Source organism: Acomys russatus, chromosome 32, assembly GCF_903995435.1.
Source record: "Acomys russatus chromosome 32, mAcoRus1.1, whole genome shotgun sequence".
Taxonomy (NCBI): Eukaryota; Metazoa; Chordata; class Mammalia; order Rodentia; family Muridae; genus Acomys; species Acomys russatus.
The window spans coordinates 36,025,953-36,048,224 of NC_067168.1; the positions used below are offsets into that span (position 1 = coordinate 36,025,953).

General features: G+C 43.6%; 1 protein-coding gene across 1 annotated transcript in view; it reads left to right on the plus strand.

Annotated features, from left to right (window-relative positions):
* Smarcc1 (SWI/SNF related, matrix associated, actin dependent regulator of chromatin subfamily c member 1) overlaps positions 1-22,272 on the plus strand; it is a 103,982-nt gene that overhangs the window by 79,424 nt on the left and 2,286 nt on the right. The window contains exons 26-27 of the mRNA XM_051140784.1: positions 7,998-8,259; positions 20,855-21,031. Coding sequence (XP_050996741.1) covers positions 7,998-8,259; positions 20,855-21,031 — 439 coding nt within the window. The remainder of the gene's footprint in view (positions 1-7,997; positions 8,260-20,854; positions 21,032-22,272) is intronic.

The window sequence follows — 22,272 nt, forward strand, 5'->3', positions numbered from 1 at the left end:
GTACCAAGAATGGGGTAATATATAAAATAAACAAGACTGCCTTCATGGAACTTAATTACAATAGTGAATTTATAAAGTTATATTGTTGCATGCTCTGTATATAGATTTATTCTTTGTGTGCATACCAATGTCAGTATATTAATGAGCTTGGTATCATCAGAGTAATCCTTATTAAGAAACTGATACACAACTGATAGGCAGGGTGAATTTTAAGTAGATGTTTTTGTGGGCAGTTGGTGTTCCCCTCCCTCTACTAGGAGACTTGTCTAGTTAGAGGGTGTCTTCTTCAGTCTCTATGGGCCCTGCTACTAGGAATCTCTGCTAGAGCCTCTCTTAATCCTCCCCTGCCCCCCAGCCTACCCTGACTTAGGTCTCCAGCTTGTCAGAGAGATGCCCCCGCCCACAGTTTCTCTTTTCTCTACAGGCCTTTTCCTCCCACCCTCGCTCTCCCCAGGTCTGATCTCCACTCTCCTTTCTCTCAGTTCCCTCTTCTATCTTGTTCCATCTCTCAACCACAACCTCTGTCTATTCTATTTCCCCTTCTTAGTGAGATTTAAGCATCCTCCCTTGTTACTTAATCTTCTTTGAGTCTGTTCCTTGTAATATGCTTACCCTGTACTATATAGCTAAAAGATAGAGTAGAAACTGAGGGAATGTCCAGCCATTCCTGGCCCAACCTAGGACACACAGCATGGGAGAGAACCAATCCCTGAAACTAATTACAGTATGCTTACAGACAGGAGTTGTCCTCTGAGAGTCTACACCCAACAGTTCCTCGAACAGATGCTGAGATGTGCAGCCAAACATTGGGCCAAGCATAGGAAATCTAGTGAAAAAATGAGATGGGGAGGGAGAAAAGGACCTGGAGGTGACAGCTCCACAAGAAGACCAATAGAGCCAACTGACCAGTGCCCAGAGGGGCCTGCTGAGACTGGTGCACCAACCAAGGACCATGCATGAACTGTACCTAGGCCTCCTACAAAGATGTAGCCAATGGGTAGCTCAGGCTTTGTGGGGGGTCCTCTGTTCAGGGGAGTGGGGGCTCTCTTGCTGGCTCTTGGATTACTTCCCCCTGGTGGGACTGCCTTACCAGGCCACAGGGGAAGAAAATGTGCTTCCGAGGGAGGGTAGAACTGAGAGGTGAGGAAGGATGGGGCTAACACCAGGATGTAAAATAAGTGAGTGGGAGAGAGGGAGAGAGAGAGGAGAGAGGGAGAGAGAGAGGGAGGAGAGAGGAGAGAGAGAGGGAGGAGAGGAGAGAGAGAGAGGGAGGAGAGAGAGGAGAGAGGAGAGAGAGAGGAGAGAGATTTGGAGGCTAGAAAGATGGTTAGAAACTTAAGATAATTGGCTTATTTCCAGAGGACTTGGATTCAGTTTTCAACACCCACCTGGCAACTCAAAGCTGTCTGCAGTTCCAGATGTGAGGGATCCGTCATTCTTTTCTGGCCTCTTCAGACAGCAGGCACAGTCAAGGCTACACAGAGAAACCCTGTCTCAGAGAGAAAAGAAAAAGATACAATAAACACATTAAAAGGTATTTCTGGATCTCTTTGAGTTGAGGTCAACCGCATCTACAGAGAGCTCCAGGACAGCCAGGGCTACACAGAGAAACCTGTCTCGTGATGATAATAAAATAGAAGATGTCTCTGTGATTATGAATACAATTTTCTCCTACCTCATCCCTCAAGTTCTGGTATTACAGTCATAAATCACCACTCCAGGCTTCATAGAACCATTTTAAGTAGACAAGGCCAGTGATCCCTGAATCTCAAAGAGTAAAGTGAGGGAGAGGCTTCCACACATTTTTTAACAGCTGCCATACATTCCATGTGGTACATGCTCACATATACACACCTAGGGGTTAAGAAGGTAAGTGGGCAGCTTTTCAGTTTTCAGAATAGAGACAGAGTTTTCCAACTGTCACCATTATCTATTTCAAAATTTTTCATTACCACAAAAAGATGTACCCATTCTAGCAGTAACCCTCCCCGCCCCCCAGTGTCTCTAGGACCTCCTTACTGATATAACCCACTTTCTGTCTTTGTAGATGTGCTCAAGTTTTTTTTTTTTTAATTAATTAATTTATTTTATATACATGAGTGCTCTATCTGCAGGTACACCTACCTGCATGCCAAAAGGGGGCACCTGATCCCATTATAGGTGGTTGTGAGCCACCATGTGGTTGCTAGAAATTGAACTCAGCACCTCTGGAAAGGGCAGACAGTGCTCTTAACCACTGAGCCATCTCTCCAACCTAATTTGTTTATTCTTAACAGTTCATATAAGTGGAGTGCTTAAGATAGGTGACCTTTCTGTCTGATTTCTTTCATTTAACATGTTTTCAAAGGTTGCCCATGCTATATAGCATATGTCATAAAATATACTTAGCATTGTGAAAAAGCTTTATTCCTAGAGATAGTCGCGGTTAGTTTGGTATTTTCCAGAACATTTTCATTGTAGTTGGTTGGTTTGTTTGTTTTTCTTCAGACAGGGTTTCTCTGAGCTCAGGCTGTCCTGGAACTACCTTTGTAGTCCAGATTGGCCTCGAACTCACAGAGATCCACTTGCCTCTGCCTCCCAAGTGCTGGGATTAAAGGCGTGTGCCACTACCACCCCGCTCATTGTGTTTTTACATGATCACAGCATTTGTATATATTTGGGATTATAAATATTTTCTGTTGCAAATTGATTTTCTTCCCACTAAGATTCTGACATAACTATAGATCAAAAATAATGTTTTACTTACTAGCTTTGTGCCCACAGATGAACAATTTACTGGGACAGATTTCCAGATGTCAAATCATAGCTCAGTGGTTGAGTACATTTAAAATATGCCTTAATACTGCCAACTTTTGTTAGAAATTCCTAGTTCCCATTCTTTCTGATTACCATGAACGGCACTACAATTTTGTTGTTTGGGACAGCAAAATTGATTTAAAAAATTTTTTGGTAGTTAAAATTTTTTATTAGTGTTCATAATAGTGAATTTCATTGTGAGATTTTTATGTGCATAAATTATTGTATTAGGCAGATGCGGCAGCACACACCCTGTAATCCCAGCAGAGGCAGGCAGATCTCTGTGAGTTTCAGGCCAGTTTGGTCTACAAAGTGGTTCCAGGACAGCCAAGGCTACACAGAGAAACCCTGTCTGGGGGCCGGAGACAACATTGTATTTTGCTTAGCCTTCCCCGTACCCTACCTTCCAATATTCTCTTCTTCTCCCAAATAGTTGCCCTGAGCTTTTCACCCCTGCCTTGCAGTCAGACTTTTACATTGAGCTTTCCACATATAAGATATATATGGTACTTTTTCTTTTTAAGTCTTGCTTATTTTACTGGGAATGAGTAAGTGTTCTTTATAACTTTTTGAAACTACACTGTGTATATACACCATATTTTCATTGAACTGTTGACCTGTTGATGGGCATCTAGACTGATTCCGTTCCTTATTGGTTGTTAGACGTGCTGTGCGTCTATCTATGTATGGTGCTGAGTTAGAGTCACCTGGATTCAGTTATAATTCTATTTTGTGTGTTTTGGGGAACTTCATACTGTTTTCATTTCTACCAGTAATTTGTTTGTCTTGTTTATTCTATTTGTGTGTGTGCACACGCGAGTGTTGTGCTGTTTCTGAAACAGGATTTCTCTGTGTAGACCTCGTTATTTTAGGATTTCTGAGATCCACCCTCCTCAGCCTTCTAAGTGCTAGAATTAAAGGAGTGTGCAAGCACTGCCTGGCTTTTATTTTTTTGAGGCAGGGCTCACTCTGTAGCCCAAGCTCACCCCGAGCTTCTTGAATGCTCGGGTTAGATTCACAAGCTACCACATTTGGAAATGTTTATATCTTGTTTTCTTCTTAAAGTGTATGTGTTTCTAGCCTTCTGGGGTGTTGTGGTTTCAAGATCAGATTTTTCTGTGTACCTCTGTCTTATCCTGGAACTCACTCAATAGACTAGGCTGGTCTTAAGCTCAGAGATCCGCCTCCCTCCTAAATGCTGGGATTAAAGACATGCACCACCATGCCCAGCTGAGTTTCTAGTCTTAACTTGAGCTGACTTTCATGTTTACTTTTTTTTTTCCTGAACAATAATGTAAAAGAGAAATATTGATTAATTCATATAGTTTTCCCAGACCCCTTGGTGAAGAGGTTGTCTTTTCTCCATTGTATTTTGACACCTTTTTCACTTACTAGGAGCCTATGTGGGTGTATATGTACAGTCTTTAGACTTGATTTGATAAAAAGTGAGTTAGCAGGATACTTCATTTACATGATAAAGCCAGGATGTAGCAGTTTTAAAATCTGCTGCTTCTACCCCAGAGCAGACATGAGCCTGGGGCATCTGGTAGCCTGAGCCGTCTGGAGCAAATTGAGAAACAATCTGGGCCTCACCTCATCTCGGGACTTGTTCATCGTATATTAAAGCTTTGGGTTTAAACTGCGTCTTCAGGGATGTGTATTTAATCATTTGCTTTTTTTGTTACTTTAGTTACTTTTTTTTTAGTTACATAATTACTTTTAATTTTTAATTACTTTCTGTGTTTTAAGGTGACAGGTAACAGTTTATCAAGGTAGCCAGGGAGGGGTGGGGCAGGCCATTGCTATGAGTTTGTGGATAGCTTGGGCTACAAGAGAAACCCAATCATAAGCCTTCTTCCTCACACCCAGCCCCGTCTCACCTCTTTTAAAAATGTTAAAAAATGAATAAATAAATGACGGAAAGTTTAGAAGTAACGAGTATAATTGAGGGCGGCTAAGTGTAGGGGGGAAAACTGGGGTGAATTTTTCCTTCCATTCTTTTCTGTTTTATGGTTGTGATAGTGTATTTTGATGCAGGGCCTACACAGTCTCTCAAGGACTAGGATTATTGACACATTCTACCATATTTGATTTTCTTTCCTCCCATTTTCCTGTGGTAAAGAGGATTAGTTTATGCTGTTTTTGTTTTTATTTTTGTTTGTTTGTTTCCTTACAAAGAAGACATCAATGAACTTAGGCCACCGAAGAAATGGTACTTGGAGTTTGAAAAAGAAGACAAAGCAAAATGAAAACACTGAGTAGTTAATATAAAGATTAAAAACACCCCTTCAGGGACAGCACGGGCTCTCATTAGCAGTGCACCCACAAAGCAGATCTTCCTCTACCTTCTGTGGTTCTTAAATAGCTTCAGGACTAGAGCCAAACCGTCCAGAACAGTAGTGACTCAAGCATAGACGAGAGGCCATGTCTGCTGGTAACCTCTCCTGTCTGACCTCAGGAAATTGAGAGAATAGTTAGGAATGTAAAATCAAGACTGTAGCCAGTCTCAGGCTCTCTTTTATTGTTTCCTATTTTAGGTGTCACTACTTAATTCCTTTCAGAATTGAACTTTTCGGGCATTCTTCTAAATACTTAGGTCTTGAGTCCTTTCTTGTCATGTAAAGAAGTCCGACCAGGCAAGAGCCTTGTGTGCCAACTTGCTGGGATTGTGGTGGGGAGCTCTCCCATTCTGCAAGCCATATGGCCAAATCTCAGAGCATCTCCTGTGTCCTCCTCGCCTGCACATAACTCTCCTCCTGTGTGACTTCCCTCGGCTGCTACTCCTACCATGCACTGATCCTTTTTACTCCATTCTACAGTAGCTGACCTCTGCCAGTTTTGTAAGCTAGTTGTCATGCTTATTTCACCTAGTTTTTGCTAATTATAGTAGATAGTATTTATTCATAGAACTGGCTCCTTCCAGAAGCCAAAATGTTACATTTCCTCAACCTGTTAAGTGGCTGAAAATAGTGATATTCAGCAGAGCCCTACATGTAAGTAATATTTTTATTTTATTTAGCTTTTCTTGTTATTTTTCAAGACAGGATTTCTCTGCATAACAGCTGGCTAGCCTCGAATTTACAGAGATCCCTCTGCCTCCTGAGCGCTGGGAAAAAGTTTAAAACAACTGAAAATATAATAATTTCATATGACAATAATAATAATTCTACTTGTGATCAAATGATTTTGGTTTTTGTGTGTGAAAGATTTTCTTAAATTTATTTATTATATGTATATGAGCACTCTATCTGCATGTGCACCTGCAGCCAGAAGAGGGCATTAGAGGGGATAGATGGTTGTTGTGAGCCACCATGTGGTTGCTAGGAATTGAACTCAGGACCTCTGGAAGAGCAGATAGTGCTCTTAACAGCTGAGCCATCTCTCCAGCCCCCTATTTATTTATTATTATATATAGTGTTCTGTCTGCTTGAACACCTGCAGGCCAGAAGAGGGTTATCAGATCACATTACAGATGGTTATGAGCCACCATGTGGTTGCTGGGAATTGAACTCAGGACCTGTGGAAGAACAGGTGGCACTCTTAACCACTGAACCATCTCTCCAGGCCCCAAAATCATTTTGTTGTTGTTTTTTACTGGACAGTAACATGGTTCACCCTAAGTTTAATTGCCAAGATCCACATGGTAGGTAGAACCAATTCAGCCAAGTCATCCTCTGCTCTCCATGTGTGCTATGTCTGCTCACAGTGGCCCTAGATGTCCTTGTATGTCTACTGCGCCCGACAGTGCCACCCTAGAAGAGAAGATTCCAGTGAGAACTCCTGTGCAAAATGATGGGTGGGCTCACCACTAAGAACAAATAAGTCTAATCACTCTTTTCCACAGATCTATACATTTAGGGTTGTTTGGTTTGGCTTTTTTTTTTTTTTTTTTTAAATAAGATTTTATTTATTTATTCTTTATACAGTATTCTGCCCCCATGTGTGCCTTACAGGAGAGGGCACCAAATCTCCTGATCTTATTATAGATGGTTGTGAGCCACCGTGTGGTTGTGGGAATTGAACTCAGGACCGTTGGAAGAACAGATAGTGCTCTCAACCTCTGAGCCATCTCTCCAGACCCTGATTTGGTATTTCAAGACAGGGTTTCTCTGTGTAACCTTGGCTATTCTGGACTCCCTTTGTAGACCAGGCTGGCCTCAAATTCACAGTGATAACCCTGCCTCTGCCTCCCAAGTGCTGGGGTTAAAAGTGTGCACCACCATTTTTACATTTAGGGTTACATTTAGGGGTTTTTTTTTGTTTTTTTTAAATAGCACTCGGGGAGGCAGAGGCAGGTGGATCTCTGAGTTAATACGAGCCTGGACTACATACTGAGTTCCAGGATAGCCAAGCCTGAGAGCAGAGACAGAAAAACCCTGTCTTGAAAAGCAAAAAAGTGTGTCTAGTAAGTGAAAATATGTGAATTTGTCACATACTGTAATTGTAGTTAAGATTCGCCTTGCTGTAACATTCCAGTGGTCCACATAAAAAAACAAAAAATATGTGTGCAACTAAGGTATGTCATCTCTGCAACATTTTAATATTCTAAATAGACATGACCAAATGGATCACATCCAGAATGACCTGGGAAGGTTGAACAGGCTTTAAATGTTGTGTGTGAGGAACAAGGAGACAGGTTTTAAAAAAAAAAAAAACTCTAGGGAAGTATCAAGATCATTATGAGTTGTATTTTTGAATGTCTGCAAGCCCAGCCGGGCATACTGGTGCACACTTTTAATCCCAACGCAGAGGCAGAGGCAGAGGCAAGTGGGTCTCTGTTGTTAAAGCCAGCAGGAGCTATACTGTGAGACTCTGTCTTCATGTAATAAATAAAATAATACCTGCAGGTTTACCCAGGCACTGGCACGTGCCTGTGGTCCTAGCAATTTGGAAGCTAAGACAATAGGATCACTTGCGCCCGGGAATGCAGATAACAACTGTCCCCGGTAGTAATTATAGTCATAGTAAGATGATGGTGATGAAAGCCTCCCAGTGTGTCAAAAGTCGAGCCAAAAGGCATTCGCCTGTGCTGTAGACTACAAGGAAAGCAGATTTAGACTAAACATTGGGATGTCCCTGCTAAGGAGTCTCTCCCTGTAGCATGGTATGGATGGAACTCAAGCATCAAATAAATGTCCTACTTGTCATAAAGTCCTGAGAAGCCTCCTGATAACATTTCTCTTCTACTTCCTTTGCTGTAGCTAGAACAGCAGAGACAGCAGTTGCTCACTGAGCGCCAAAACTTCCACATGGAGCAATTAAAATATGCTGAGTTACGTGCTCGACAACAAATGGAACAGCAGCAACATGGCCAGAACCCTCAACAAGCACACCAGCACTCAGGAGGACCTGGTCTGGCCCCACTTGGAGCAGCAGGACACCCTGGCATGATGCCTCATCAGCAGCCACCTCCCTACCCTCTGATGCACCATCAGATGCCACCACCCCATCCTCCCCAGCCAGGTAAGGGCAACGCTTTGCTAACAGGAAAATTTTGTTATCATGGAGCATGGCAAGGAGTCATTTCTAACAAAACCTGTTGAAATTTTCCATTTCATTTACAAAATCATAGTCGAGTGAGAACTGTCATTACCTTCACCGAAGTCTGGCCAGTTATTTCCGCCATCCTCTCTTCTGGATGCTTATTAGCTTCTGATAAGCCTCGGTTTCTTAAGACGTAGCACCAGGTTGGACTTAGACACAGGTCTATATCCTGTCATCAGTTCAAGAAAACCTTCAAGACACAATGAACTTTTCATGACTCATTACCTTCCTACCATTTTGTTTGTTTGTTTCTGTTTGTTTGTTTTTTGGGTTTTCAGGGTAGGGTTTTCCTGTCTAGCCCTGGCTGTCCTGGTGGAACTCGTTCTGTAGACCAGGCTGGCCTCGAACTCACAGAGATCCACTTGCCTCTGCCTCCTGAGTGCTGAGATTAAAAGTGTGTGCCAGCACCATTTTAAATATTTTTTCTCATGGATATAAGATAATTGGATACTGGTTTCTGCTTAGTTTTCCTATAAACTTGTATAATTTTGAATTCCACAATCATAAATGGTTTCCTAGTTCCAGAGTTTGTGCCTGTTGGAATGGAATGCAAACCCCTCTAAGGTGTGCAAAAGAAGCAAGCAAGTGAAGATAAACAGGGGACTCTGGGAAGCCTCAGAAAGTCCTAACACCCGGGCTCCTCAAAGGAAAAATCTCTGCATACTCTTCTAGAAGTTGACGGGTCGTGTTTGCTTATAGAAGCCATAGCTGTGATCTGGCTGCTAATGTTGTCAATGTGCTTCCTATTCGCAGGCTAAAGTATGCTTTGGCTGATTTTACAGGTTTTAACTAAAAAATGGAGCCATAACTGGGTGTGGTGGTATAGGTCTTTAATCCCAGCACTCAAGAGGCAGAGCTAGGCTGGCCTACATAGTGAGTTCCAGAGTAGCCAGGGCTATGTAGAAAGACCCTGACTCAAAAAAAAAAAAAACAAACAAACAAATGGGACTAGAGACATGGCTCAGTGGGTAAGAGCGCTGGCTACTCTTCCAGAGGATCCAGGTTAGCCTGTGGCCATACTGCCCTGAACGCACCTGATGTTATTCAGAAGACTTGCGTTTAGTTCTGGTGTGGCAGCTCCACAACGTCTATAACTCCAGTTCCAGGGGATTTGGTGCCGTCACACAGACACACATACAACTAAAACACTTATGTACATAAAAATAAATAATTTAAAAAAAAAAAAACTGGAAAAATTTAGGCACCGGGCGTGGTGCCACATACTTTTAATCCCAGAGGCAGGTGGGTCTCTGTGAGTTTGAGGCCAGCCTGGTCTACAAAGTGAGTCCAGGACAGCCTGGGCTACACAGAGAAACCTTGTCTCGAAAAACAAAAACAAACCAACCAGGAGCTCTAGTGACCTGAGGGAAATGCTGGCTATATGTGGGCACACACACCTAAAAGGTACAGTTAGGGAATCTATTATCATCATCAGATCTTTCCACTTGATATTAATGTTTCTTGATATCTTTGAAATATGACATGTTCACACCACAGCACACTCAGTTTCTACCTTTTAGTCCAATTGAGTGCATCTTAAAATCTCTGTAAAAGAGCCTCGTTTTGTCCAGAGTTGCTTCGAAAAGCTAGATATGCCCAACAGCACAGACTGCAAAGTGACTTTTCAAGCACAGTAGTTATTTCAAAATGTAACTGCTAAGCTGGGTGTCAGGCTCTAGGCTGTGGTCCCAGCTGCTAAGGCCAGCCTGTACTCTAGCAGGTTCTAAACCTGCTTGGGCTTTTAAAAAATAAAATATACTAGAGAAAAGGCTCAGCCATTAAGAGCATTGCCTGTTGCTGCTCTTCCAGAGGCCCATAGGTTCCCAGCAATCACATGGTGGCTCACAACCATCTATAGTGTGATATGGTGCCCTCTTCTGGCAAGCAGGCATACATACAAATAGAGCACTCATAAACTTAAATAGATTTTTATTTTTATATATATATATATATACACACACATATACATATATATACACACACATACATATCCCGCTGTTGCTTCACCCACATCATTTTTTTTTTAAAGATTTATACAGTATGCATCAGATCACATTATAGATGATTGTGAGCCACTATGTGGTTGCTGGGAATTGAACTCAGGACCTCTGGAACAGCAGTCAATGCTCTTAACCGCTGAGCCATCTCTCCAGCCCTACCCACATCATTTCATTCCTCAATATCCTTACTCCGCAGTTGAAGACTTGATCCACAGCAAGGCTGCCAGCTTTGATGGAGCCAGGATTCACACTGAGCTGCATCTGATTCCAGAGTGAAGCCAGCACTGTGCTGCTGCTTCCTGTGCCCAGGGCTGAGAGGCAGCTCAGAGAGGCCTAGATGCAGCTCCTGCCAGTGCAGTAGCAACAAATGTGATAACAGTAGCCTTAACAGAGATAGATCTTTTCGTCCTTACTTTCTCAATAGAAAGGATCATTCATTGTGAGAGATTGTGTTTTTTGTGTGTGTAACAAGCTGTTCTCATGTAAGTTTGTATTTCTATATGCAGTACAGAGAGCCACAGTGGATAAGAGGGCTTAATGCCCAATCCTGATTACCTGAGCTCAAGCCATGGATAGGAGAAAATTAATTCCTAATATTGCCTTCTCACCTCTAAGATTCTTGCCATGTCATGCATATACCTGCATTCATACAAATGCCATACACACACTGTTAAAATTCATAAAAATTTTTAAGTAAAAAATAGTGTATATTTGGGAGAACATATCTAGTATTTCCATGATGAGTTTTAATAGAGATTATAGCCTCAATTGTGTCCCTCTTAGAGTATAGCTCTCCCGACTTCCAAACAGCTTATTGATTATAATCACAGTGATATTTTTTCTGGCTTCCTTAATACCATATATTTATTTATTTTTATATATTTATATATATATATATATATAATGTGACTGTCCTGTTGTGCTTGTGTCCTTCTGCTGTTTGCTATGCAGTGTTCATCGTTTCCACTCTGATTTCTGAATTCTTATGTTGGTGAGCATAATTTACCTGTGAAGAAGTAGAAGTATGGTGTTTAGCTAGCATGAACATATCTTTATTGTGTGTGCCCATAGCATTGATAATAGTCAAAGGCTGTGTATATGTTCATGTTAGTAGATGCTGCCGTGTTTCCAGAAGTTTAGGCCTGTTTAAACTCTTACCAGATGAATGTAATCTTTTATTGTTTGTTGGTTTGTTTTGTTTTGTTTTTTACTTTTTTTGCTTTAGTAAAATTAAGAACAGCATCGAAGGGGGCTGGAGAGATGGCTCAGAGGTTAAGAGCACTGGCTTTTCTTCCAAATGTTCTGAGTTCAATTCCTAGCAAGCACATGGTGGCTCACAACATCTATAATAAGATGTGGTGCCCTCTTCTGGCCTGCTAGCTCACATGCAGGGAGAATACTGCATAAATAATAACTAAAATAATTCTTAACAAATATGAAAAAGAAAGAAATGTCAACCCCAGTAAGGTCTTCATCACAAGATCTGGACTAGCCAGAGGTACATAGCAAATCCATTCCAAAATAAATAAAAGCAGATTTGGTGGTGTACTCCTAGAATCCCCAGAACTCACTATAAATTCAAGGTCAGATAGGACTGACTAGTAAGATTTGGGTTGTTTTGGTTTAGGTTTTCTTTTTCCTTTTTTTAGACAGGGTTTCTCTGTGTAGCCTTGCTGTCCTGGACTCACTTTGTAGACCAGGCTGGCCGTGAACTCACAGCAATCCACCTGCCTCTCCTTCCCAGTGCTGGGATTAAAGGCATGCTCCACCACACTCGGCCTTGTTTTGTTTTTTGGTTTTTTTTTTCCGAGACAGGATTTCTCTGTGCAGCCTGTCTGCCTCTGTTACCATGCCTAGTCTCAGTGCCTTTCAAATGAATCTGGTGAGGTCACAGCTGTCTTCCATCTCTGATTTATCACTGGTAGAAGTTGAGAACTATGAGCTGGTCTGTACAGGCTAGTTTTTATTCTCAATTTGACATGAATGAGTCACTCTGGAAGAGGGACCTTCAGTTGAGGGAGTCTTGCATTACATTACCTATGCACAGGCCTGTGGTGCACTGTCTCTTGCTGGTTGATATGGCTGATATGGGAGGGCCTGGCCACTGTGGTCAACACCATTCCTTGAGCAGGAACCAGTGAGAGGGCCTTCTGCTTCGGTATTCTGCAGTGGACTCCTGTTCTGATTTCTCTCATTAATGGGATCGTGGGCTGAGAGTAGAAATTGAAATAACCCTTTTCCTCCCCAAGTAGGCTTTGTTACGGTTTTTCCCAGCAACAAAAAGGTAGTTAACACAAAGACCTTCCAGTGACCACTTTCCGAGTTTAAGAAAAGCTTACAGATGAGCTGGGCACAATGATGCATGACAGCCCTAGGGAAAAAGGCAGATTGCCAGCCTGGGCTACAGGGACGGTCCAGGCCACCAGGGCTTCCTAGTGAGCTTGTCTCAACAGTGCTACTAGTAATAACAGAAAAGTTAACTGCTGTGGTGACGCCTACCTGTAACCAGTCAGAGCATTCAGGAAGCAGAGTTTAAAGCAGGAACCTGTCTTCCCAAACCAGAAAAAGACCAAAAACAAAAAACAAAACCCATAGATCGTAGCATTTACATTAGGAACTCAGAACAGTTATCAGGTTACTGGGTAATGGCCTGAAATTATGCTGTGTGAGTGGGCAGGAAAACCCTATCCTGATTGTCAGGGTGACTGTGAAAGTGGTAGAAAAGAGAATCCAAACAGATGTGTTGCCGAGTGGGTAGTTCACACAGCTTTCTCAGAGTAAGTTCACTTCCTGTGCAGCCATGAATACCTGAGGTCAGATCCCAGCACCCACACAACAAGCCAGATTGGGTCTTTACATATCTGTAATTCCAACACTGTGGAGGAGGGGGCAGAAGGTCAGAACTGTCCATCAGTAGTGGTAGGACCCCTTAGAATGCATCCAGGTGTGATAACACACAGCTGTAACCTAACACTTGGGAGGTAGAGGCTGGAGGAGCTGCACAGTGAGTACCCAAGTAGTTGTTCACTCTGTGAACTGCACCTCTGTACAGGTTGCATATGTGGTCTTGTTTCCCCAGACTTTATTTAAAATTCATTCAAGTGCAGGAGGGCCTGTATGTTTCTCTTGCTTTGTTAGCTCTTACCCCCTCCCCTGTGTGTGTGTGTCCCAAGTTAGCTTTTTTCATAGCAAAAAGGTCAGGAAACCATGCAGTAGTATAGTGTTTAGTTTGATTCTGTTTGTTTTATATGTGTGGAGGTTGTGTCTGTGTGTATGCCTATGCACCACTTGTGTGCCTTGTGTCCATGCATTGCAACTCCTAGAACTGGAGTTATAGGTAGTTGTGAGCCATGGTATAGGTGCTAGAAATCAAACACAGGTCCTCTGGGAAAAGCAGCCAATTCTCTTTAACCACTAAGCCATCCCTCCAGCCCCCATTTTTATTGTATTTAATTATGTGTATATGTCTTGTATCTGTGTATGCAGGGCATGGAGTGATTGCAGGTACCCTTGGAGGCTGGAGCCCAGAGGCGTTGGATCCTTGACACTGTAGTTAACACAGTTATGAGCTGCCAGGCATGGATGCTAGGGTTGTGCTTGGGTTCTCTGGAAAGCAGTGTGTTCCTGGGCCATCTCTCCACCCCAGAGTGTTTCTGCTGTACGGTTGGCACATCTATTTTTACCTTGCCTTACGTTTTGCTGAATTTGTTAAGAGACAGTACTGCATTTCGTCTTCTCCCCTTATGACGCTGTAAAATGGTACCTAACAGTTTCTCAGCTAAAAACTTAACTTTTTTTTTTTTTAATTCTGTCTGCATGCCCACATGCCAGATCAGGGCTTAACTACTGGTGCCAGAAAGATGGGTTAGTGGTTAAGAGCACTGGCTGCTTTCCCAGAGGACCCAGGTTCAATTCCCAATACCCACATAGCAGCTCACACCTGTCTGTAACTCCAATTCCAGGGCTTCTGACTCCCTCAGACAGACATCCATGCAAGCAAAATAACAGTGAACATAGAATAAAAATAGTATCTTTTCATGTGTATATGTATGTGTGGGTGCATGTATGTCATCTCAGATGTGGGAAGTTCAGAGAACAACACATGGAAGATAGTTCTCTCTGCACCATGTGGCCAGGTATGAGCGTAGTCATCAGGGTTCACAACAAGGCCCTTTCCCTGCTGAGCCCCCTCACTGGCCAGCTACCAAGTCTCTCGTTAGTGTTAGTATTGCCCGGCTGTGCTTGACTTTGTGGTATCCACAAATGCATGGAGCACCATGGGGTGTGGGAGCGGTGCTGCAGTGACCATCCATGAGGGCTCTGGTAGCACACCTGCCTAGCATGCCCAAGGCCCTATGATCCATCTAAAGCACTACTAAAAAAGAAAGTAATTGGTGTGGTTTGGTGAGGAAATGTCACTTCAAAAAAAAAAAAAACTAGGGCATTTTTCTCAGCTGAGGCACTAGTGCTTCATTTTCTTGACATAAAAACCAAAATGGAGCCGGGCGTGGTGGCACACGCCTTTAATCCCGGCATTCGGGAGGCAGAGGCAGGCGGATCACTGTGAGTTCTAGGCCAGCCTGGTCTACAAAGTGAGTCCAGGATGGCCAAGGCTACACAGAGAAACCCTGTCTCGAAAAAAAAATTAAAAAAAAAAAACCAAGATGGTCTCACTGTATATCCCAAGGCAGCCTCTAATCCATGGTCTTCCTGCCTCAGCCTCATGCCTTTTCCCCCTTGACCCTGTAGGCACTGCTTGCACCTTGCAAGTGTTGCCTACAGAGGCAGAAGTGGTTGTTTCATCTCCTGGAGCTGTGGGTGATTGGGTGTAAGTCTTGGGATCTGCTCTTAACAGCGGCTCCATCTCTTTAAACCCAGCCCTTGCCCCTCAGTTAAAGCTAGTTACGGAACCCTACCCACAGCAAGTACAGGAGATACAAGTGTTTGTGGCGTACTACACAGTATTGTGGGCTCAGCCTCAGCTGAAAAGGGAGACGAAATGGCTCGTCACCTCAGCCTCGTCTTGCAGTCTGTGGTACCTCTAGTCCTGCTTTACCATCTGACAACAAGGCAGCCATGCCACTTTCCAGAGTAGCAGGTTGTCCTCACAAAGAGAACAGTGAGTCTCAGTCTGTAACAAAGACTGACTGTGGCAGGCACTCCCAGGAAGCCGCTGTGGGGATGAAGAAGCCTCTGAGGATCCTGGGCTTCCCCTCACGTGGCCCCAGTTGTGTTATTTCCGTTCTCCTGGGGATTCAGCCAAAGGGTGTCTGTGCATAGTTAGAAATGGGTGGATGACACATGCTCAAGACTAGATCGTCACGGGTCCCTTTCCCACTGTCATTTTCTTTCCTCACCTTACTCCAATGAGTGAAAAATAAAATCCTTAGCTTATATCCCATTAGACATGATAGGTGTAAGGCTTTAGTAAAAGATCTAATAAACATAGAAGTGTGAAGGTTTTTCTACTAGCTAAACCTAATTTTAGCAAACCTTTCCATTTCCCCGGCTTCAGATGCCTGCTGTTTAAAAAACGCTTGTATGTAGGTCAGACTCCCACCATCCTGTGCTTTGCCACTGCTGTTTTGAAGCTTGTTCACTGTCTCTACTCCCCTTCCTCTCACCTCTTCTTCCTCCTTGCTACACCTCAGAAACTGAAAGGCGCGCGCGCGTGTGTGTGTGTGTGTGTGTGTGTGTTTTAATGGCCTATGTACACACAATTTTATTTTGTTTGTGATAACTCCTTGTGTCAAGTATCACTTCACTCTCACCCAGAAAAAAAAAAGGATCTTTAGATTTGAGACAGAAAAGACATTGATTCCTGTCTTCATTCCAGTCCTCTTAATTTCTATTTCAGATTTGATCCTCCTAAATCACCTTTTTTGGACCTGTGGGGATGGCACAGTTGGTAGACTGCTTGCTGGTACAAGCATGAGGACCTTCATTCGGTTCTAGTTCTTACATAACAGCCTGATCTGGCATTGCAGACTTGTAGCTCCAGGGCTGGGCAGGTGCAGCCCAGGATCCCTAGGGCTTGCTGGACAGCCAGTCTAGTTGAATCTCAGAAGCAGAAGTAATTGGTTTACCTTTCCTTTTTGCTGCCACCCCCTTCCAATGAAAATGGCTTCATAATCAGTCCTGTCTGTGGCAAAAGGAGAGAGATTTTTTTTTTCCAGGCTTCAGATTTCGTAGTGAAGGAAAGAGTTTTGCTTCCTTGTGTGTGTGTGTTTTAGCTGTTGATCTTATAGAATTAAACCCAAAAACTGTCCCATCCTTGCTTACTGCTCTAGAGATGTGTGGAAATAGGGGTGTGGTCCACTGACTTGAGCAGATAGATGTGGAAATAGCACTACTTGGCATTAAAGCAGGAGTTCATGGGCTCATCCCAGTGTGTGAGGGACAGACTTCAGATACTGTCTGTCTGAAGTCTGTCAGATGTTTGTTGAATAGCTTCTCTGGCGTAGAACACAGCCTTTGTCTATACTGTTGGTTCAGAAAGCTGGCTGGGGCAGATCATTAACCCATTGGTGGGGGCTTGCATTATTGTCTCAGCATGGGCTGAAAGTGGTCGGGGCCTTCATTCACAGTGCTCAGTGGTTACAAGGGCTGTGCTGGGGTTGGTTATAGTACATTCTCAGGCCCAGCTCCCCCCGTTTCCATGCTTTATCAAATTTATCACACCTTTGCTGTGTCTTTACAATAGAAAGTTGGGCTAGAGATACAGTTCAGTTAATCTCTATCATTGTACTAAGGCCTGCTCTTAATCTCAGCACTCAAAAAGTAGAGGCAGGACTATCAGTTTAAGGTCATCCTCAGCTACAGAGAGAACATGGGGCTAGCCTGACCTGTATTTGAGAAATTTATTCTTTCAGTCTGAAGATTAGGTCTCTGGCACCCACCATGCCACAGTCCCTTACTCAGGATCTGAGGGAAGTTGTGCTCCTGTCCTTCCTTCTGGTGGCTCCGTGGTGTTCCCCTACCTGCCTGCCTGCCTGCAGCCATCCATGTTTCTCTCTGCCCCACTTGTCTTCCTGTGCTCTTTCTCAGGTAATCTTAGATTACCTGCACTGCCAGAAAGCAGCTACAAACACTTGAAAAGTGTTTCTGGAAAAAAAATTTTTTTAAGTTCTCAAGATGTGAATTTTAAGACATGTCAAGAGACTGGAGAGATGGCTCAGCAGTTAGGAAAGCTAAATGTTCTTCCAGAGGACCCAGGGTCAATTCCCAGCACCCACATGGAGTTCACAACTTTCTATAACTGTGGTTCCAAGAAGTCTGGCACCCTCACACACATATATACACAGGCAAAACAAGACCAATGTACATTTAAAAAAAAAACTTAAAAAAAAAAAAAAGAGAGAGAGAGAGAGAGACAAATACTTGATTTTTTTTTTTTGTTTTTTCGAGACAAGGTTTCTCTGTGTAGCCTTGGCTGTCCTAGACTTGCTTTGTAGACGAGGCTGGCCTCAAACTCACAGTGATTCACTTGCCTCTGACTCCCGAGTGCTGAGATTAAAGGCGTGTGCCACCATGGCTCGAACATTTTTTATTTCAAAATTGAGGGTTATTGTTCAGCTTGTAAAAGATGCTTAAATCTTCTTCTTTTTTTTTTTTTTTTAATTTAAAAAAATGTTGAAATTGTGGGGCATGGTGGTGCACACCTTTAATCCCAGCACTGGGGAGGCAGAGGCAGGTGGATCACTGTGAGTTCAAGGCCAGCCTGGTCTGCAAAGCGAGTCCAGGACAGCCAAAGCTATACAGAGAAACCCTGTCTCAAAAAAAAACAAAACAACAACAAAAGTGTATTGAAGGAAGCAGGTGAGGTTCCTGCTTGCCTTTAATTCTAGCACTCAGATTTAGGGTTAAGGTTAGGAGGCCGAATAAATAAGCAGGTAAGTAAATAAGTAGGAATTTGTCTTGTTTGTTTGGAGACTGACTTTCTAACAAAGCTATGTCTGTCCTGGACTTACTTGTTAGACCCCCCCCCCCCCACCTCCCTAGTGCTGGGATTAAGGGCATATGCCACTATGTCCAGCTATAAGTTGAAATCTTACAGGTGTGATATAGTGAAGACTTTCACACAAATTATTTTATTTGGAGAGAGAGTATTGAGTGAGAAGAGAACTGGACCTTGAGTTAGAAGGCTTGAATGTATTTTACAGTTTCCTACTTTGTCCATAAGGACAGCGTTGGAGCCAAGCATGGTGGTACATAGCTGTGATTTCATCTTTCCTGTGGCTGAAGCAGGAGGATCGTCACAGCTCAAGACTAACCTGAAGTACAGAGTGAGCTCCAGGGCAGCCTGGCTGCATACTGAGACACTGTATAAAAATACAAGTTGTTTGGGGACTTTTCTAAGCTTCATTTTACTTCCTATAAGATAATAATATTGGCTCTCGGCCCTAGTTTGCTTACTGTTGTGATAAAACACCATGACCAAAAGCAAATTGAGAGGAACGGCTTGTTCACTGCTGAGGGAAGTCAGGGCAAGAACTATGGTAGGTCAGAAACCGTGGAGGAACACTGTTTTCTGGTGTTCTCAGACTGCTTTCTTTTTTTGTTTTGTTTTGTTTTGTTTTGTTGTTGATTTTTGTGGGGTGTTTTTTTGTTTGTTTGTTTGTTTGTTTTTGTTTTTCGAGACAGGGTCTCTCTGGGTAGTCTTGGCTGTCCTGGACTCGCTTTGTAGACCAGGCTGGCCTCAAACTCATAGTGATCTGCCTGCCTCTGCCTCCTAAGTGCTAGGATTAAAGGCGTGCGCTACCATGCCCACCTTCAGACCTCTTTCTTATGCAAGCCAGGACCACCTGCCCAGGGGTGGCACCACCAATAGTGTTTTGGGCCCTCCTACATTAGTTCTTAATCAAGAAATACTTCACAGAAATGCCCCGGTCCAGGATGAGGGAGGTGGTGTCCCAGTTAAGAGCACCTCAATGATGTGTCATTCCGATGAGCACACACCCAGGAATGTTCCTCTTTGCTTGTTTCTCCCTTACCTCTGTTAGCTCTGTCCTCCCTGAAGATGAGGCTCTCAAGACTCTGACCTAGCCATACTTGGTAGAGGACGGAGGATGAGGTTGGATACAGATGGTGTCCTAGAAAGCTGGTTTCCCTTTATTGTAAGACCAGAAGTGTTCCTTTGTCTCTGGGCTGCAGTTTTAAAGTTCAAAAGTGAGCTTCCTGCCTGCATCTGTGATGGCTTGCATACTACAGTGGCAAAGCTGAGTGCATGGAACATATCGCTCAGTAGCAAAATCTAAATACTTATTATCTGAGTCTTCAAAGAAAAAGATACTAGAAGTCTGATGTCTCGGTATGCAAGTAATTAAGAAACGTGTTGCTTGTTCTGTCTCCCATCATTCCTTTTAAGACTGTTCTCCAAACTCAGCCCAACCCCACCTGGGACTGTGCCAGACCAGTACTTGCTGGATTACGTAGGGAGGCCCCTGGGTCAGGTAGAGCTTTGGAATTTAGATTAGAACCTGTGACAGTGGAGGTTTCTGTGCACCAGTTCCTCTGAAAGCCCTCTCTGTTCTCTGTAGTCTGTGCTCAGCATGGAATAGGATATGATGTCATGTAATGTGGTGATACATTGTGAAGTGCCATTGCTCACTCAGTAACCAGAGTGAACGTTTTTTTGGGGAGTGATGCTGTCTTTGTCATTGCTCCCTTGTTGTTGCTTGCTTGCTTTTTTGAGATGGGCTTGTGTATTTCAGGCTGGCTTCATACTCACGCTTTCTAGCCAGTGACTTTAAAATCTTGCTTCTACTTCCCAGGCCCTGGGATTTATAGGCATGTACCACACCAGTTTCACTGTGGTGCTTCTCTATCAACAAAGCTTGCTTACCAGTTGAGTAGCCGAGACCTCAGCCCTGATTCCTTCTAAATAGCTGCTCTCTTTCCTGTACTAGATTAAGAAGTCAGTCAGTGAAGTGTCCTCAGTTAAATGTTCCACAAAGAAACAAAAAGTTGACCATCTAGGCTGGAGAGATGGCTCAGTGACTAAGAGCACTGACTGCTCTTCAGAGTTCTAAGTTCAATTCCCAGCATCCATATGGTGGCATGCAGATAGAGCACTCATTCATATATAAATAAAACCTTTTTTAAAAGCCAGGTGAGGTGGCACATGCCTTTTAATCCCAGCACTCGGGAGGCGGAAGTAGGTGGATCTCTGTGAGTTCAAGGCCAGCCTGGTCTGCAGAGCGAGTCTAGAACAGCCAGGGCTGTTATACAGAGAAGCCCTGTCTCGAAAAACAGAACAAACAAAAAAGCTGATGATCAGGCTGGTGAAATATGGAGTGTGCTTGCTTGCCCTCGAACTATCTAAATTCAGTCCTTAGAACCCACACAACCAGCTTATTCCTGCAAGCTGTCTCCTAACCGTCATACTTGTGCCACAGTGTGTGTGTGCCCTGCATATACTACATAAGTCTTTGTTCAGTCATAGACGTTCATTTGTTCCCACCCCCACCCCCCAGTGCATGTATACTTACAATATTTTAAATCTCCTTCTACAGGTCAGATACCAGGCCCTGGCTCCATGATGCCTGGGCAGCCCATGCCAGGCCGCATGATTCCCACTGTGGCAGCCAACATCCACCCTACTGGGAGTGCCCCTGCCCCTCCCGGTATGCCTCCAATGCCCGGAAACATCTTAGGACCCCGGGTACCCCTCACAGCGCCAAACGGCATGTGTAAGTAGCACAGTTGGAAGACATTCCCCCAGCATCCTGCTTTGGGGGCTACAGATGAGGAAGAAAGGCTTTTTTTTTTTTTTTTTTTTTTTTTTTTTTTTTTTTCCCTTCATGAGATGTAGCAAGCCCATAGACAATCTAGCCTGCAACAATGAGTTGTGGAAGATGCCTTTTTGGTGTGAAACTCAGGTTGTGTACTCAGTACTGAGATCTGTGGGTAAGCCACTTATTTCTCTTGTCATTCGTAATTAAACCTGACTAGTTTGAATCTCAACTGACATGCATAGCTCCTGGCTGTTATTTCCCTTACACAAACTGCAACATTAAAAGTGTTGAGTAAGAAAAAAGAAGAAACTAGACCAGACATAGTGATGTACTCCTTTAATCCCAAAACAGAGGCAGATATGAGGCTGTCCTGGTCTACATATAGAGCTCTGGACCAGCCAAGGCTACATAGTAAGACCCTCTCTTTTACAAAAAAATAAAAAGTGGGGGTTGGTTTAGAGACAGGAGTAAGGGCTGATATTTTGGTAGTCTTACATGAACTTGGGGTAAGAGGGTTCAGGAACTGCAAAGAAAGAACATGAAGCGCAGAGGTACTGGCAAAGGCAGTAGCGTCTCTGAACTTGTGTTCAGAACCCATAAGCCTCACCTGTCCCAGCTCAGGCCCTGACTTCTACAGGGTTGCATCAGAGGCTGTGATCTGCTCCAACAAAGTAGATAAGCTCAGGGAGAAAGATCCTACTCTAGTCTTTGGTTTCTTTTTAAGTTCACATATGTGGTCAGGAGTTAGTTCCTACTCACCAGACAGAATAAACAGCATAACAATCTTTGGCCAGCAAGACAGTGGTGGCACACACCTTTAATCCCAGCACTTGGGAGGCAGAGGCAGGTGGATCACTGTGAGTTCGAGGCCAGCCTGATCTACAGGTGAGTCCAGGACAGCCAAGGCCACACAGACAGACCCTGTCCTGAAAAACCAAAAAAAAAAAAAAAAAAAAAGGAATCCTTGGCTGAAGCAGAGCACGGTGACACACGCCTTTAATCCCAGCACATGGGAGGCAGAAGCAGGCGGATCTCTAAGTTCAAGGCCAGCCGGGTCTACAGCACGTCCAGGACAGCCAAGGCTACACAGAAAAATAAATAAATAAAATAAAAAAATAGAGTCCTTGGCCTGCTGGACAGTGATGGCTCACCCACCACCTCACTTGGGTGGCAGAGGCAGGCAGATCTCTGGGTTT